The 19,119-nt window shown below is 38.1% G+C and overlaps 2 protein-coding genes across 6 annotated transcripts in view; one reads left to right on the forward strand and one right to left on the reverse strand.

The window, feature by feature from the left end:
* The window catches only part of LYPLA1 (lysophospholipase 1), a 41,218-nt gene that overhangs the window by 7,398 nt on the left and 14,701 nt on the right, over nt 1-19,119 (reverse strand). For 3 of the 4 annotated variants that reach the window (XM_038579317.1, XM_038579319.1, XM_038579316.1), the window contains 6 exons: nt 14,006-14,071; nt 11,833-11,880; nt 9,604-9,674; nt 6,276-6,349; nt 3,760-3,861; nt 1,934-2,110 (listed from right to left, as the gene is read on the reverse strand). In XM_038579317.1, coding sequence (XP_038435245.1) covers nt 1,934-2,110; nt 3,760-3,861; nt 6,276-6,349; nt 9,604-9,674; nt 11,833-11,880; nt 14,006-14,071 — 538 coding nt within the window. The remainder of the gene's footprint in view (nt 1-1,933; nt 2,111-3,759; nt 3,862-6,275; nt 6,350-9,603; nt 9,675-11,832; nt 11,881-14,005; nt 14,072-19,119) is intronic. The other variant, XM_038579318.1, reaches the window with a different exon arrangement.
* On the forward strand, nt 10,608-10,943 carry LOC119866697 (ATP synthase subunit f, mitochondrial-like). 2 transcript variants are annotated; one of them, XM_038579322.1, is made up of 2 exons: nt 10,608-10,728; nt 10,843-10,871. In XM_038579322.1, the coding sequence occupies exons 1-2, from the start codon at nt 10,608-10,610 to the stop codon at nt 10,869-10,871; spliced, it is 150 nt and encodes a 49-aa protein (XP_038435250.1). The 2 variants fall into 2 exon arrangements, with proteins under 2 accessions (XP_038435250.1, XP_038435249.1); XM_038579321.1 differs by having other exon boundaries at nt 10,608-10,943.

The following is a 19,119-nucleotide window of genomic DNA, read 5'->3' on the forward strand; positions in this document are numbered from 1 at the left end:
GGGTCATGATCTCAGGGTCCTGGGATTGAGCCCCAAATTGGGCTCCCTGCTCAGTGGGAGTCTGCTTCTCCCTCTCCCTCTGCCCTTTCCCCCGCCTGTGTTCTAACAAAATCTTGAAAAAAAAGAAAAGAAAAAAACCCCACATCCATACAATTACAGATGCCTGAGTCTACCTGCTAACACCCAACGTGCTGAATCAGAATTGTGGAGTTTGGAGTTCTGGTATTTGAATGTTTACTAATCTCCAGGATATTTGTGATGGAAAGCATATTTTGAAAACCAATGCTCAAGACCCTCAGTCCCTGCTGAATTGAATACTCAGAGTGCCAGCCCTCCTGCTTTCTGGATTCAATACAGTTTCAACTATGTTCTCAATAACAGCCTAGAATCCCAGGTCTCCTTATCTTTCTGGATAAATCATATTACTACCTCTTTTCTCCATCCCTAAAGCAAATGAGTCAGCCAGGCAGAGTGGTTGCAAACAGTTTTAAGCTGGACTACCTCAATGCTGGCAATGAGAAAATTTTTATTATAGGCCTTTTCAAGCCACCAAACCAATGTAGGCCTCCTTCGCTCTTATTAAGTGACACTGTTCCCTCCCACCCTGAAATTCTTTTTCCTAAAATAACCTAACCAATTTTTTTAGAAGTTTGTGTATGTATGTGTGTAATCTCTACACCTGATGTGTAGAGACTCAAACTCACATCTCCAAGATCAAGAGTCGCATGGTCTTCTGACTGACCCAGCCAGGTGGCCCACGATTCTGAAATTCTCTCCTCTTGCACTCTCATTCAATGTCTAACTCCTCCTAATTCCTCCCAAAGTGTATCCCTCAGCTTCTTTCTCATGATATTCTCCCATGGTAACTCCTCAGTGATTAACAATATTGGCAATTAGTCTAAATCTCTATTACAGGCTTGAGCTTCAAACAAGTATTTCCAAATTCCCACTTTGCATGGGGGTACATCAATCCCAGTATGTTCACTAAACTCAGTATCATCTCCTTCCTTTTACCCTAAAACTGTTCCTTGTACCTACCTTATGAATGGCATCCTACTCTAGGACAGCCAGCTTTTCATATTTCCTATCCTACGGTCCCTTCTCTATATACTTGCTATCTAAATCCTACCCATTCTTCCAAATCTAGCTTTTTCTTCATGATCTCAGTACTCCCAAGATAGAATTAATCTTACTCTTCTCAGTGTTTTAAAGAACTTTAAACACTTATTCCCTTTTATTTTTTTAAGATTTTATTTATTCATGAGAGAGAGAGAGAGAAAGACAGAGAGAGAGGCAGAGACCCAGGCAGAGGGAGAAGCAGGCTCCATGCAGGGAGCCCGACGAGGGACCTGATCCGGGGTCTCCAGGATCCCACCCTGGGCCAAAGGCTGCACTAAACCGCTGAGCCACCAAGGCTACCCACTTATTCTCTTTTTTAATATTTATTTATTTAAGAGAGAGAGCAAGTGAACACACAGAAGCAGAGGGAGAAACAGACTCCCTGCCAAGCATAGAGCCTGACAGAGGGCTCCATTTCAGGACCCTGGGATCATTGATCCAAGCTGAAGGCAGATGCTTAACTGACTGGGCCACCCAGGTGCCCCTAAAAACTTCTAATATAACACGTCACATTCTGTTTTCTACATAATTATTTGGACACATATTCTTCTCCCCTATTTTATTTAGCTTAAATTTTAATAAAAAGGACTGCTTTTGTCTATGAATTATGTTCAAAAGTTGCATGTAATAGGAACAGTGAATATTCGTTGAATTAAATTGGATAAACTCTGATCTAAGTCCTGCAACCTATGATTCAATGTGAATTATAATTAACTCCTCTAAACACCAAAGCAATTAAATGTTACTTATCTTAAATATATTACATGGAAAAGGTGCAAATATGTCTCTGTAATCACTGGTTCCAAACAATTACCTGTTGACATGAACCGTGCATCATGCCTTCATAGGTTTTGAAGGTTACATTGGCTGGATTTACTAATGTTTTTAGCTTTTCGGCAGTAAGAGAAGCAAATGTTAGGGGAACTAAAAAATCGCAATCTCCATGGCACTGAAGAATAGAAATATCTCTGTTAACACCACTGATAGGACCCTGCAAAAAGAAAAGAAAAGTAGTATTATTTACCCAATTATAGAGTATCACGCCAGGCATTTACAACTATAAATAGATATGTACATACAATATGCTATTACTTATACCATAGGTTCTATTCGGCCACAAAAATCAAATTCCTTCTATCCCTATACTCCCTACAACTCTAAATATTTTAACTTTTATAGGGCATATGATTACCCTGTCTTGTATTATTGTTTTCCCAATGAATTGGTTCCTTGAAGCAGACTGTATCTTATTCTTTATATGTTCACAAGTGTCTTGAGATGAGAGGTATATTTTAGCTAAATCATGATATTCTCAGTTCTTATTTAATTGATTTAAATAAGATGGTTAATAAACAGAACTTAGTATGTGTAAGACACCAAAGAATTACTACAGAGTGATGAGAAAAAAATCCTATATTTAAAGATGAATTTGAAAATACATGTCCACTTCTCTCATGCGTATTATAGATTGCTTTACACTATTGAGTACTTAGAAATTCTATTCTATGGTAAAATTTTGTTATAGGGCAGTAAAAATACTAAATATTCAAACATATTATTTCTATATATAAAAAATGTTTGATGCATTTTTAAATATGTACATTTTAAATATACATATTAAACACTTCAAATATAAGATTTATGACAAAAGGACTTATTTCTTACTCCATTCTAGGGAATCCACAATAAAGATAGTGTAGTAAACAGATAAAGCCTAGTAGTACATCATGAAAGTCCAAGAAAATTCTTTTTAAAAAAGGATGACTGAGGGCAGCCCGGGATGCTCAGCAGTTTAGTGCTGTCTTCGGCCCATGGTGTGATCCTGGAGACCTGGGATCGAGTCCCACATCAGGCTCTCTGCATGGAGCCTGCTTCTTCCTCTGCCTATGTCTCTGCCTCTCTTTCTCTGTGTCTCTCATACATAAATAAATAAGTAATCTTTAAAAAGAAAAAAAAAGGATGACTGATGTGAACTACGGGCTTTGGGTGATGATTACGTGTCAGTGCTGATTATAACAAATGTACCACACTGCTACGGGGTATCCATAGCCTGTGCACAAATGGGAACTTTCTGTGCTTTCTGCTCAATTTTGCTGTGAACCTAGAAATTCTTTAAAAATATAGTTTAGGGGATCCCTGGGTGGCGCAGCGGTTTGGCGCCTGCCTTTGGCCCAGGGCGCGATCCTGGAGACCCGGGATCGAATCCCACGTCAGGCTCCCGGTGCATGGAGCCTGCTTCTCCCTCTGCCTGTGCCTCTGCCTCTCTCTCTCTCTGTATGACTATCATAAATAAATAAATAAATAAATAAATAAATAAATAAATAAATAAATAAAAATAAAAATAAAAATATAGTTTATTGGGCAGCCTGAGTGGCTCAGTGGTTTAGCGCCACCTTCAGCCCAGGGCGTGATCCTGGAGACCTGGGATCAAGTTCTGCGTCAGGCTCCCTGCATGGAGCCTGCTTCTTCTCCCTGTGTCTGTGTCTCTGCCTCTCTCTCTCTCTCTTTGTCTCTCATGAATATATTAATAAATCTTTAAAAATATATAGTTTATTAACTTAAAAAAAATGAACCTGTCGTCAACATTATCTGTGATCTTTTAGTTCAGTAATCTAATGTTGCAAGTACCAGTCTGGCTACCTGTGGAAATGAAGTCCGTAGTGGAAGCCAGCAACTTAGTGCAGTGACACCAGCCAGTTTCTGCTGTGTGGTAAGAGCAGTGTATAAAGATAAAGCTCCTCCCTGGAAAGACAAACAGAGAAAAGTTAATACACATTGCAGCAAGTTGCTAACAGCAACTTAAACAGGTTTCTTGTTACTAATAATGACCATTAAAGAAAAAAAAAATCAACCTGGCTGATTGATGTCAAATCAAATCAAGCAAGCTAGCAGAAATACAGATGTCCTTTAGGACATGATTCTCTACACTGAAGACCACTGTGAGAACATAGCAACCACCCAGTCAGTCAAGAAACAGTTAATTGTATACCTTAAATGTACTTACAACTGCCTTAGGAATATTCTCGATTTATAGTTATTTTCTCCTCTGAAAAGTCTTAGGTATAAAATCAAACTTAGTCTTAAGTTGGTAGTCTTTTCTACAACAAAAATTCAAGATAAGAAGAACTCTGTAGTAGACATCTTCAGAGTATCTGCCTTTCCAGCTTACAATACACTGCGCTCTGGGAAGTGGATTCCCATTAGTCATCTGGATGCCATGTCACCATGACCTGCCTATGGTCCCCATAGGAACTTAAGATTCTTTCTCATCATCCAAGATACTTATGTCCCTTTTCTTAAGATCTTGAAATTGGAATAGTGACTGTCAGTCTGTCTCTCTGCATGGCTGGAACAGTAGCCCATAAACTCAGAACTGGAAAAGCTATAGGCTGCAAAGGTGGAAAGTGCCAACTGTAGATGAAGAGGCAAATGAAGCAGATGGGTAGAAAAACAGGAGATGCGAGAAAGACGGCTTTCTAAGTTTTGGCTATTTCCTGAGGCCCTGCTTCATTCTCATCCTTAGTTTTCCTGATATTCCATGAACTCATAACTCTCTCTTTCTTGCTTAAGGTATGAATTCCCTTCTGTAAACTGTAATCAACAAATCTTAACTATACAGTCTCCTACATTAGATCTCCTACAGTCTCCTTCTTTTTCAGATCAAGCATTCATTTCTGTACCTACATTTATGTCACAAATGTATTACAACTGACCTTATCCTGAACTTTAACAAACACCAAATCAGTAATATCTTTTTATTGTATCAACAACACATCTTTCTACTGAATCCTAACTTTTAAACAATTCCGTAATTCTGACATTGTCCTATTTCAGGTAGTATGAACACGAAGTTGTTGATTTAGAAGATTTACAGATTGGAAGCTGAGAAATTTGGGGATAGGTGACAAAGTAAACATGCAACAAGCTGAAATAGAGATGTAAGGTCAATACGAGGTAATTACATCTGCAGAAAAAGGATAGAAGGTAGGAGAAAAACTACAGAAAAAAGAAGAAAGATGCCAAAAATAAACATCATATATTTAAATCTAAAGTCTATTATTTTTAAAAGATTTTATTTATTTGACAGAGACACAGAGAGAGAGAGAGAGAGAGAGAGAGAGAGAGAATACACACAAGCAGGGGGAGCAGCAGGCAGAGGGAGACGGACAAGCAGACTTTCTGTAGAGCAGAGAGCGCAATGCCAGGCTGGATCCCAGGACCTTGGGTTCATGATTAACCAACTGAGCCACCCAGACACCCCTAAAATCTATTTTACAAGACAAAAAAAGGAAAGATGATAGAGTGACATCAGCAAATGGGACATAGGTCATTCCTAACTTTGCTTCCTCTTACAAGAACAAACATGCAATCACTGACAGAACATCACTGAGAGAATCCTAATATACAGATGGGGCTGGGGGAACTGAGGCATCCCTCTGCACAGAGATACAACAGACCACACTAAAAGGTAAGAGAAGCAGCTACACACTGGTCACATTGCCCCTCTCCCGAGCCAGTGAGGCCCCATCCCCACCCAAAGAGTCTCCCCAGAGCTTTTGGTTCCTGCATTGGGAGAAGAGAACCCAGGGGGAACAATCAGCAACCCTTGGCATCATGGGTCACTCTGTGGGAGCCCCTACTTGGATTTTGCCCCAAGAGGATTGCAGGGGAGTCCATGGGTTCAACCACAGGATCTGTGACAAAAAGAAGGAAGAAATTCTCTTGTTTTCTACCTTATTGTTCCAACAGTAGTCTCTTCCTAGGACAGGGGAGTTATACCTGTGTGTATTAGTTTTGTTTATAGGGCTATACAGTGTCAACTTAGATATCTATGTGTGCTAATTATTTTAAGAAAATACATTCCGAGTTCCAATCAATTTACTTATTAATAAATAGATCTTCAAGACATAATCTAGAAGTTGAAAGCAATTGCTGGAAAGAGAACTAGAAAAACAAAAGAGTACATTCTCATAATTAACTATATTCAGTCCAAACTTAATTCAGCATTAAAGAAATAGTAAAGATAATAGTATATCAGATTCCGTAACACTGTAAAAAACAACAACAACAAAAGAACAACAACAAAAACGCAACTCCTCCATAGAAAGGGACAGAATCCCCAGACTCGTAGATAAATCACCCAAACTTTACCTTACCTGAGAAAATCCTCCCAAAACAATTCTGTTAGAAGGGATGCCATTCTTCACCTCTTGCTCTATCAAAGCTTTTACTAAAAACAACATAAAATTAAATCACTAATACTTTCAAAGTTATGTCTAAACGTACCATTTTAAATAGGGTGAAATTAATTACAAAAAATACACAGTATATTAAACATTGAAACAAGTGAAAAACTTAAAACGCCCTACACTAAAATACAAAACTAGAATGTATTTTCATTATAAAACTCATTTTGCAGGGGTTGCTTAAACTGTTCAATTATTTCTTATGTAATTTGTAAACAACACTTCTTTCTCTTATCAATGGATATTCTTTTATTTATGGTCAATTCTACTCATATACATTTATATTTTTCTCTCTTCAATGAATCATAGAAATTTGTATCTAAAAGTTGCCACTTTAAAATATAAATAAAATAGATTACATGGTTTGTCATCTATAGTGTTTAAAAAGTTCATTCTATTATTTTAAAAACTATAGTACTAATTTTTCCTATAGTCAGTAAAATGATGCAGGAAAACAAAATCAAATGAGTTCTTCTGCTTCTGCAAAATACTTTGACACAATCATTAACTATAAAACTTGGTGACTCCTAGAATTTCCTTTTTCTTTATAATCTGTCCTGTGTTTTTTTAATAACTGCACCTTTTACAAATTATGTCCTTTCATTTTTAGATATGTTTAAGAGTTTCATTTTTTTAAAAGATTTTTAAATTTATTCCTTAGAGAGAAAGACAACAAGTGAGAGCATAGGGGGGGGGGAGCAGGGGGAGAGGGAAAAGCAGCCTCCCCACTGAGCAGTGAGCCCGATGTGGGACTCGATTCCAGGACCCTGGGAGTGTGACCTGAGCCAAAGGCAGATGCTTAACTCACTGAGGCACCCAGTTGCCCTGTTTCATTTTTAAGATTAAACTTCCAACTTCATATTTCCTGTTTCTTAAAAACTAAAAATCTGCTTTTTTTTTTTTTAATTTTTTTTTTTTTTAATTTATTTATGATAGTCACAGAGAGAGAGAGAGAGAGAAGCAGAGACACAGGCAGAGGGAGAAGCAGGCTCCATGCACCGGAGCCTGATGTGGGATTCGATCCCGGGTCTCCAGGATCGCGCCCTGGGCCAAAGGCAGGCGCCAAACCGCTGCGCCACCCAGGGATCCCCTAAAAATCTGCTTTTTAAAACACTGCAAAAACAAATGCCCAAATAAAAAATTAATTTTATTTTTATATAAAGTTTAATTCTTAGTTAGAATAGGTATGAACAGCAATGTTCTGACTATGGTAGGGAAGAATGGCCTAGAGAACAGTAAAAAAGAATTTAAGAAATAAAAGAAGTGATGAGAAATGTGAGGGATTTATTTAGGGGAGACTGTACAGCCTCAGTCAGATGAAGGCTGCAGAAGTGGCAGAAATAGGGGGCACCTGAGTGGCTTAGTCAGTTAGGTGGCAACTCTTGGCTCAGGTCATGGTCTCAGAATTGTGAGATCAAACCCCAAGTCAGGTTCTGCACTTAGTGCAGTCAGCTTGCCCCTCTTCCTCTGTTCCTCCTCATTGCTTATGCGCACGCGTGTGCACACACATGCATGCTCGCTCACTCTCTTAAATAAACAAACAAACAAAATCCTAAAGAAAAAAATAAAAAGAAGTGGCAGTAAAGGCCCAGTTGTGAGGAGGGAAGGCTCAAGTAAGGGCCTAGGGAATGTTAGCTGCTGGCCAGCTGGCAAGATATTGGAGCCACTTCCCCTGAGTTCACAAAACTTTACTCATCAAGGTGACACCAACCACTGAGATAACTAAAGACAGCCCTCAGCGGTAGAGCAGGGCATTCTAATTTCAATCACCTTTTGCTTAAGGGTGAGGGCACCACTGTGCTCCCTGGACCTAACCTGAGCAATCTCTTCTTTGTTCAGGAGCATATTCTTGTAGGCCTCAAACAGAGGCTCCATTCTTTCCTAGCTCTCTGAATCTGAGCCTCACTTTCTCTAATAATACATCATCACCTTGTAGAGGAAAGAAATGGCAAGTATGTCACAGGCCAACTCTATCACTACGATGGAGCTCACCAGACCTAACAGTCTTCTCCACAAGGCCTCACCCCTCTCTATCTTCCACAGAGTCCAATAACTCACTCCCAAATCCAATACCTATTTTTGTCATCTATTATTGTTTGACAAAATCCTAGCTCTAGGATTCTCGACTTGATCTACTTTTTGATGATCCTAAAAGCCACTGTTCTTGCTTTAATGGTCCCAAAACTCCAATACATTGTATCTTCCCTGTTTTAAAGTTTTTAAGAGTTCATCTTTAAAAAGATCTTTAGGGGCGCCTGGGTGGTTTCGTCAGTTAAGCAGCTGCCTTGGGCTCAGGTCATGATCCTGGAAGCCTGGGATGGAGCCTCGCATGGGGCTCCCTGTTCAGCGGGGAATCTGCTTCTCCCTCTGCCTCTCACCCTGCTCATACTCTCTCTCTCTCTCTAATAAATAAATAAAATCTTTAAAAAGATTTTTTTAGAAGGACCCTACTAGTTTTTAAGCTATTTTGGAAATTTTCAAATAAATATAAAAATAGAAAGAGTATGCAATAACTCCCAGGTACACATCACTTCTGCAATTATCAATTCATAGCCAGGCTTGTTTCATCAAGATCTGTTGTGCCCCCACCCGAGTACTCTCAAGTCAATCCCCCCCCCCACACACACACACAAGGATGCCTCTATACATTTTCTAAAACCAGATTTCTCCCAATAACTAGTATTCTTCCATGCTTTCATCCTAAAAATAAACGGAATTATCATGTTCATAAGAAGCATGGAATACCAACCAGAGAACACACTTTGGATTTTCTGTAAAGTAGAGCTAATACTTACGCCATAGAATGTTAAAAGAGATGACTTACAAGAATTATCTGATTTAATAGCTGAAGTGTTCAATCAGTGGCATCTATTATTATTATAACACTAAAATTAACCAACATAAATTACAATCTATAGGATTATATCACTATACCCATCCTTATTTCAAGTCTTCTTAGTGAAGATAACTGGCCACAACTATTAAATTGCTATTTTTTCCATTACCCTATATAAATCAAAGCAAAACAGAGACGAAGTTTAATAAAGGCCAGTCTTCCCAATCACCTCTTCATTTATAGTTAAGGGAGTCCAAGTAGCCATAGTGGCAAACAAGTTAGAGAGTGATCAGATCACCTTCTAAGTTTATATAATTGTATCTTATTTCATTAACATCAATAAAACCATTGAACCTACGAAATAAGAATGTTTTTGTCTTTATAAAATGTTTCTGTACTTACCATTTTCTGCTGCCTGTTTAATTCCAGGTTCATCCTCCTGTGAATCTGGTGAAAGCCCAAAAATATCAAACCTGGAAAATAAGGCTAAATCTTAAAAGCTATTTGATTATAAAAAAATGCAATCATGGTATGTTTTACTAAACTCAGGGCAGTCTGGACAGAAAGGGCTAGCCATGAACATGAAACTCAAATTAAAATGTCTACAGAGACGAAAAACTTAAATATGTGAATCTGACATTTTATGTGTTCCTTTCACCAACCAGATACAGATTCTAATGTTAAAAAATCACAATGCCACATAACCTCAGGGTAAGAACATCTAAGAAAATACCTAGTCCAATCTACAGCTGAGCAGGAATTCTCAATGCATACTTCTCTAAAAAGTTTGCAATAGGGATCCCTGGGTGGCTCAGTGGTCTGAGTGGCCTTCGGCCCATGGCATGATCCTGGAGTCCCAGGATCGAGTCCCACATTGGGCTCCCTGCATGGAGCCTGCTTCTCCCTCTGCCTGTGTCTCTCACGAATAAATAAATAAAATATTATTTAAAATAAATAAAAATAAAATAAAAGGTTTGCAATAAATTCCAGCCATCCCTTTCCCCTTCTGTTGCATCCTAAGTCAATCCAAAGGAACACAAGGACTTTACCACATCACTCTCAATACCTCACACATATTGAGCACAGGTATTATATTATAATCTATCCACATTCTGCAAAACTTTTTCATCACACATTGTAGATACCTCCAACTAAAGACCCAAGGGAAGCTTTCCTCTGGCCCTATACACTTCTCTTCCAAGTTATATTCTTTCATTATTGTCGCTAGCAACATTAGCTGGAAATTCTGGTTATGGATGGGATTTTGCCAGAGAGGGAAGATGAAAGAACTAAAGACCAAAGTAGGCAAGAACTTGAGAAAGTTGGCAAGGAATCCAGAAGAGATAAAAAGGAAGTGGAGGCATGGGTAAGAAATGGGTGAGAGAGCAGACACCCAGGACTCCAAGATGGCGTCATCCGTACCAATGAAGGAAAAGAAGCTCATGAAGGTGAAACTAGGAGAGCTGCCAGGCTGGATGCTGATGCGGGATTCCACCCCTAAGGGCACTGCTGGAGCATTTCAAAGAGGTTACTACCAGCATTACAAGTATATCAATGTGAAGAAAGGGGGCGCCGCTGGGATTTCTATGGTGCTGGCCGCTTATGTGCTTTTCAACTACTGTCGTTCTTACAAGGAGCTCAAACATGAACAGCTACGCAAGTACCACTGAAGAGGGCCCAGTGTGGAAGCACATTTGGCATTCCTGACCATGACTTTTGCCTGACATCCTTGAATCCTTCCATTGCCTAATCCACAATTAATATCCAATAAAAGTTGACTGGTTAAAAAAAAAGAAAGAAAGAAAGAAAAGAAATGGATGAGAATAAGTAGAGAAACAAGATGACAATAGATTGGAAGTAGCCTAGAGGAATGAAGAACTGACTCTACTTCCTGACTATAAAATATACAGGGAATGTGAAAATATCTTGAGAGGGTGGAAGAGGAAGTGGTTTCCTTTAAAATTTGTCAACTGGGCAGCCCGGGTGGCTCAGTGGTTTGGTGCCACCTTTGGCCCAGGGCGTGATCCTAGAGACCTGGAATCGCGTCCCACGTTGGGCTCCCAGCATGGAGCCTGCTTCTCCCTCTGCCTGTGTCTCTGCTCGTCTCTTTCTCTCTCTCTCTCTCTCTCTCTCTCTATGTGGGTCTCTCACGAAAAAATAAATAAAATCTTAAAAATAAAAATAAATAAAATAAAAAAATAAAATAAAATAAAATAAAACTTGTCAACTTTCCAGAATGGCAAGAAGTTGGAAGGGTGAAAAACTGTTGCTTAATCAGAGTGTATGCTACATGGGGGTCATTCAAATGCTGGGTCATTGAAACCAGCAAAGGTTTATCAAGCAGTAGGAGATATTTTCTACAATATTTGTGTTTACCCATTTCCTCCTATTTCTGTACCTACTGGTGCAGCTCCTTAAGTTTACCCCTAACTTTAAAAAATACAAAACTTTAAGGTTAAACTTAAAAGTTTACAGTTAAAGTTAATTCTGTAACTTTGCAACCTAAAAATAGCTAATTAAAGTTGCTACATGCAAAAGCACTTCCAGTAAAAAACAAAACAAAAAACCCAAAATTTTAAAAAAATCAAATAAGTATAAATAAAAAGTTCTTATTGAATAATTCTTACTTACCAAGAAGGCATAGCCATGTTCATATTCAATGTTATAGGCATAACTGGTCTACACGGCAAAGAAAAAAAAAAGGCAAAATCAGAGTAATGTAACAAGGCATAAAACCTGATAAATTCCATCAATTAAGGATAGGTAATTACTTGAGGCTTACACAAAACTGTATGCTACAATTTTAAAGTATAAACTGTGTCACCTTGGGATCCCTGGGTGGCGCAGTGGTTTAGCGCCTGCCTTTGGCCCAGGGCGCGATCCTGGAGACCCGGGATCGAATCCCACGTCGGGCTCCCGGTGCATGGAGCCTGCTTATCCCTCTGCCTGTGTCTCTGCCTCTCTCTCTCTCTCTCTCTCTCTTTGTGTGTGTGACTATCATAAATAAATAAAACATTTTAAACTGTGTCACCACATCCACACCTGTGTCATTTTTTCTACATATCCTCTAGATGTGTTCTGAAGATGGAACAACAGCAGGAAAGGACTAAGTTTGGCAAATAAAAAACATTTTTCTTTTCCAACACCCTTATTTATTTATTTATTTTTAAAGATTTTATTTATTCATGAGAGACGGCGGGGGGGGGGGGGCGGGGGCAGAGACACAGGCAGAGGGAGAAAGAAGGAGGCTCCACGCAGGGAGCCCAATGTGGGACTCCAGGATCACGCCCTGGGCCGAAGGCAGGCGCTAAACTGCTGGGCCACCCAGAAATCCCCTCCAACACCCTTATTTAATAACTTTCAAACCAGACACGACAAGGAAAACAAGTACCCAAGACAGTTGGAAATGTATAAAATAGGAGACTCTGGCTAAGGGTATAAGGAAACCAGCAATTTACCAAATGGTCAGATTACATTTTTGCTTATTTTCTAAGTTTTATCTATATACTTAGTTATTAGAGACCTCTAAATAAGTATGAGAAATATAAGTCTTGCCTAAGTGTCCACTACACCCAACTCAAATGATGAAAAATCTGGATAACCTGAATGTAGCTCTAGGCCCAAAAGGAAAGAAAAATAAATACACTGGAACTACATCTAATCACTATCCTCCTAACTCATGAAATGAGTCTAGCTTAGTGGTTATAAAATCTTATCAATTCTTTGAGAATTGATAAGAATTTGAGAATTCCCCTAGATTGGGAAATAGCCTTAAATCAAATGAATCCTGGGGTCAATTACAGCAAAAATTCTAACATAACCAAGAATTCTGTCTCTTAATTGAATCAGAATAATAGCGGACACAGCCATCCTTGCCATAGTATTCAGCCACAGTATTAGCCTACAGAAGTCAGGTAAACCTTCTATTTCAGGATATTTCTTACCTAATCAGATACTTTTCCTCTTTCCATTCTCTTTTCCCATTTATCAGCTCTACTGCTACTACCACTTCTGAGGATGAATTACCTACTAGCATGAATCTAATCCCATTTGTCTTCTCCACAGCTATTGTTTCTCGGCAACCTTTTGACCTAAACCCTTGCCAATCTCAACAATTTTCTGAGTCTGCTCAAACTTTATATAGTTTCTGACATACAAAAACATTTTTCAGAATTTGAAACCAAATCTATCAGACTTCAAAACCTGTGTTCTTTCCACAGTATATCACATTGCCTTTATCTGATAAAATTTAGGAGTATTTTCCACATAGTAAATAAAGCTCTCTCACAAACCTGTCAAGTAAATAAATCCCCTTCAGAGATACCCCACAGATACCTTAGCTCTCAGGTGTTTGTATATGTTAAGGAATTTTTCTAGCTCTGAGTTCATACGATCTCCAAGAAAGCATTATTTTAAATCTCCCAACAAAAAAGAAAAAAAGTTCTATGTAGCTAAGTTACCAGTTTAGTTTTAAAGAATTTACTAAGCTTTACTCTCAAACTGAATATTTAAAAAGATAAAAACAAATCATAGGGCAGCCCCGGTGGCTCAGCGGTTTGGCACCACCTTCAGCCCAGGGTGGGATCTTGGAGACCTGGGATCAAGTCCCATGTCGGGCTCCCTGCATGGAGCCTGCTTCTCCCTCTGCCTCTGTCTCTGCCTCTGTCTCTCTCCTCTGTCTCTCATGCATAATAAATAAAATCTTTAAAAAAATTATAATCAAATGCTTTTCTAAGAAAGTAAAGCTATCACAATTATTCCTCTCCAGATTCTGAATCACAAATGTAAAGATTAAAATACTTACGCATGTGGGCAGATGTATTTGATATGTGAACTTCTGATACCCACAAAGGCTTCTGCCCATCCATGCCTGGTAGACAAATTATATGAATGATGCCATTAGATACCATTTTAAATTCTAATAAATTAGTAACAGAATAGGAACTTTTAAAAACTTACAAGAATAAATGTTAACTCCTTATAATACCTTAAATGTGTGGACCATCAACGCTATTAAAACACCACTATCAACCCAGAAACAACCAAAAGACTACTACGCAAGCTTTAAAAATAAAGATGATCTCTCCTGATTTCTGCAGAACACTGTGTTTTCTTTCATACATTTCCACAGGGCTTTACAATTTAGAAAATATAGATATGTTTCTCTCTTTATAACCTCACAACGTGCCTAACAAAGTAGGTAAGACAAATAATAATGATGACAAAAGCTACCTCAGGAATAAATCAGTTATCTAAAACTCTACATGCTAAAAAATAAATAAAACCCTACATGACTACTGCACCACTAAAAATAACTTTATTTAATGTTCGTTCCTTGTGTGTATTATGTAGATATACATGTTCAAAATGGAATAATAGAAAAGCTTAAAATCATAATCCTTCAAGCCAGAAACAAGCAGTTAATCTTTTGATGTAGTTCCTGTTTCAATTTTTTTTCACATATTTCACTTAAGAAACAGAATTTACAAAAATGGGATACTATACATATATACAATTTCTTGTTTGTTTACATTCAACATTATAACTGATACATTTTACATTATTTTTTACTTTTTAAACATTTTTGGGGGGAGTGGGGGTAGTGGCAGAGGGAGAGAAAGAATCAGGCTCCATGCCCAGCGAGTAGCCAACATGGGGCTCAATCCCATGACCCTGAGATCATGACCTCAGCAGAAATCAAGAGTTAGCTGCTTAACCAAATGAGCCACCCAGATGCTCCTACATGTTACTTCTATTAAAGTATAAACTAGAGCAGCCCTGGTAGCTCCGCGGTTTAGCGCCACCTTCAGCCTGGGGCATGATCCTGGAGACCCAGGATCAAGTCCCAGGTTGGGCTCCCTGCATGAAGCCTGCTTCTCCCTCTGCCTGTGTCTCTGCCCCTCTCTCTCTCTCTCTCTCTCTCTCTCTCTGTGTATCTGTCATGAAAAAATAAATAAAATCTTAAAAAAAAAGTGTATAAAGTAAAAACTTAAGGGGTGCCTGGCTGGCTCAGTCTGTAGAGGATGTGACTTATAATCTCAGGGTCATGAGTTCAAGCCCCATGGTTGGGTATGGAGCCTAATTTATTTAAAAAATAAATTAAAATTAAATAAATAATGTGGCACCAGAGTAGCTCAGTCAGTTAAGCATCAGATTCTTGGTTTTGGCTCAGATCATGATCTCATGGGCTGTGGGAACCAAGTCCTGTGATGGGCTCTGTGCTCAGCCAAGAGTCTGTTTGAAAATTCTCTCTTTGTCCTTTCTCCCACTTGCACGTAGCCACAAATCTTTGAAAAATTAAATCAATAAATAAATGTTAAAATGTTTTTCTATTAACTATTTCTCCATTTTAATCTACCTTCCCCAAAAGTGTTAAAGACATATAGAAAAATTAGTAATAAAAGATAACTTTAACATTTATATAACACTAGCTATGAATCAGGCACTATTCTAGAGTTCTGTGTGTGCTTTGCATGTGTTCGTGTGTGTGTCTCGTGTGTATATATACGTATATATGAGACTTTGTTATGAAAACTACAAAACTGTTGAAAGAAATTAAAGAAGATTTATAGAAATGGACACCTCATGTTCATGGACCAGAAGACCTAATATTCTTTTTAAACATGTATTTATTTTAGAGAGAAGCACGTGTGCACATGTGCATGTGCGGAGAGTGGCAGAGGGAGAGAATCTTGAAGCAGACTCCCTGCTAAGTGTGAAACCCGACAAGGGGCTCATCTCATGACCCTGAGATCACGACCTAAGCAGAAATCAAGAGTTGGATGCTCAATTGACTGAGCCACCCAGATGCCTAAGACTTATATTCTCAAAGTGGCAGTACTCCCAAACTGATACACCCAGCCAATGCAATACCTATCAGAATCACAGCTGGCTTTGCAGAAATTGACAAGCCAATTCTAAAATTCAGCTGGACATGTAAGAGACCCAGAAGAGTCAAAACAATCTTAAAAAAAAAGAGTAAGACTGAAGGACTCACGCTTCCCAACTTCAAAAGTTACTACAAAGCAACAGTGATAGAGTGGTACTGAATTAAGGAAAGACCTACAAATAAACAGATTTGAGAATATAGAAATAAACCCTCAAATTTACGGTTAAAATAGTTCTGAAAAGAGTGCCCCCTCAATAAAATCAATAGGGAAGGAACAATCTTTTCAACCAAAGTAGCTGGGATAAACAATTATCCACATGTAACAGGATGAGGCTGGACTCTTACCTCACACCATACACAAAAATTAACTCAAAATGAACCAAAGACTTAAATGTAAGAGATAAAAATATAAAACTCCTAGAAGAAAATATATGAAAATCTTGTGACATTGGATTTAGCCATGGTTTCTTAGATATCAAAAGCACAAATACAAAAGAAAAAATTAATCATCAAAATTAAAAATTATGCTTCAAAGAGCACTATGAAGAAAGGAAAAAAACAAACTACAGAATGGGAGAATTATCTGCAAACTACATTCAATAAGGGTCTACTACCCATGACATATAAAGAACTCTTCAGACCCACAAACCAAAAGACAACCTAAAAATAAAAAGGTAAAGGACCTGAATGAATATTTCTCCAAAGATACACAAATGGCCAACATGGACAGAAAAAGATGCTCAACATTATTAGTCATTATGTGAATGCAAATAAAACTACAATGAGATACACTGCACACTCACTAGGATGGCTATAATCAAAAAGACAAATAACAAGTATTAATGAGGATGGGGAGAAACCAGAATTTTCTTTTTCCTTTTTAAGATTTTATTGGTTTATTCATGAGAGACATAGAGAGAGAGGAAGAGACATAAGCAGAGGGAAGAGTAGGCTCCCTGCTAGGAGCCCAATGTGGGACTTGATCCTTGGACCCCAGGATCACGACTTAAGCCAAAGGCAGACAGACGCTCAGCCACTGAGCCACCCAGGTGCCCCAAAACCAGATTTTTTAAACACTGCTAGTAACATGGAGTTACCTACCATATGACCTTGCAATCCTACTCAAAGGAATATGATGAACAATAAAAAGGAATGAAGTACTGAATATGTTACAACATGGATGAACTTTAAAAACATTATGTTAAGGGGACGCCTGGGTGGCTCAGCGGTTGAGCGTCTGCCTTTGGCTCAGGGCGTGATCCTGGAGTCCCCGGATAAAGTCCCACATTGGGCTCCCTGCATAGAGCCTGCTTCTCCCTCTGCTTATGTCTCTGCCTCTCTCATGAATAAATAAATAAATAACTTAAAAACAAAACAAAACATTATGTTAAGTAAAGGAAGCCAATTACGAAAGACCATTTATTATATGATTCCACTTATATGAAATGTTCAGGATAGGTGAATCTATAGAAATAGAAAGTAGATTAGTGGTTACCTAGGGTTGCAAATAAAGGGGATTTGGGGATAACAAAGAGTATAGGATTTTTTTTTTAGAGTGATAAAAATGGTTCCACAGCTTTGTGATTATATCAAAGACTGAACTGTAGAATTCAGTGGGTGAATTATGTGGTATACAAATTATATCCTAATTAAACTATTACCAAAAGAATTAAAAAGAAATAAATGACCTGAGTCCAGTCATGAGGACATTAAACCCATGGTAATTCTACATTCTACAGAATGTTCAAAGGATATGAGAGATAGGCTAATGATGGTAGTATTAGATCAATGCTCTCTGTCTCCATGAATAAATAAATAAAAAATCTTCAAAAAAAAAAGTAAAAGGATAAACCACAGAATGGAAGATAGTATTTGAAAATCACATATGTGATGATTCTAGTATCCAGAATATATTTTTATTATTTGTATTTATTTATTTATTTATTCATTCATTCAAAGAGAGAGAGAGGCACAGACACAGGCAGAGAGAGAAGCAGGCTCCATGCAGGGAGCCCGACGTGGGACTCGATCCCGGTCTCCAGGATCACACCCCGGGCTGCAGGCGGCGCTAAACCACTGCGCCACTGGGGCTGCCTATCTATTTGTATATTTTTAAAACTTATCTACTTTTTTTTTTTTTTTTTTTAGTAACCTCTGTAGCACTCAGTGTGGGTCTCCAACTCATGACCTGGAGATCAAGAAGCACATGCTCTTCCAATTGAGCCAGCCAGCAGCCCCCTCAGAATATGTTTTTAAAGTCTTTAAAGAAAAAGAAAAATAACCCAATTTTTAAAATGGGCAAAGGTATTGAATAGATTTTTCTCTAATGAAGATCTATAAATCTCCAATAAGTACATGAAAAGATCATTAGTCATTAGAAAATGCAATTAAAAACCAAAATGAGGTAACACTTAACACCCAGGATAGCTAGAACCAAAAAAAGGTAATAAATATCGGCGAGAATGTAGAGAAATCAGAACCTTCATCTTTTGGTGGAGATATAAAATGGTACGGCCACTGGGGAAAACAGTCTAGGAGTTCCTCAAAGGGTTAAACAGTTACCTCTGACTCAGTAATTATTCAAGTGAACTGAAAACCTATGTTCATGTAAAATCTCACAAATGGATGTTCAGAGTGGCACTATTCCTAATAGCCAAAAAGTGCCAACAATTCAAATGTGCATCAACTGATGAATTACAACATGGGATCATAAGATTAATACATGGATATCCTTCCACGGAATATTATTTGGCAATAAAAGGAATTAAGTAATGGTACGTGGACCTGAAAAACATGCAATGTAAAAGAATTTAGACACAAAAGTCACATACTGTCTGATTCCATTTATATGAAATACCCAGAACACGCAAGTCCATAGAAATTAAAAGGAGATTAGTGGTTGCCAGGGAAGGGAATGAGGAGTATCTGCTAAAGGGTATGCCATTTCCTTTTGGGATTTTGAAAATATTCTGGAATTAACATAGTAGTGATGGTTCCATAACTTTGTAAATATACTAAAAACTATGGAA

Source organism: Canis lupus, chromosome 29 (genome assembly GCF_011100685.1).
Source record: "Canis lupus familiaris isolate Mischka breed German Shepherd chromosome 29, alternate assembly UU_Cfam_GSD_1.0, whole genome shotgun sequence".
Classification (NCBI taxonomy): domain Eukaryota; kingdom Metazoa; phylum Chordata; class Mammalia; order Carnivora; family Canidae; genus Canis; species Canis lupus.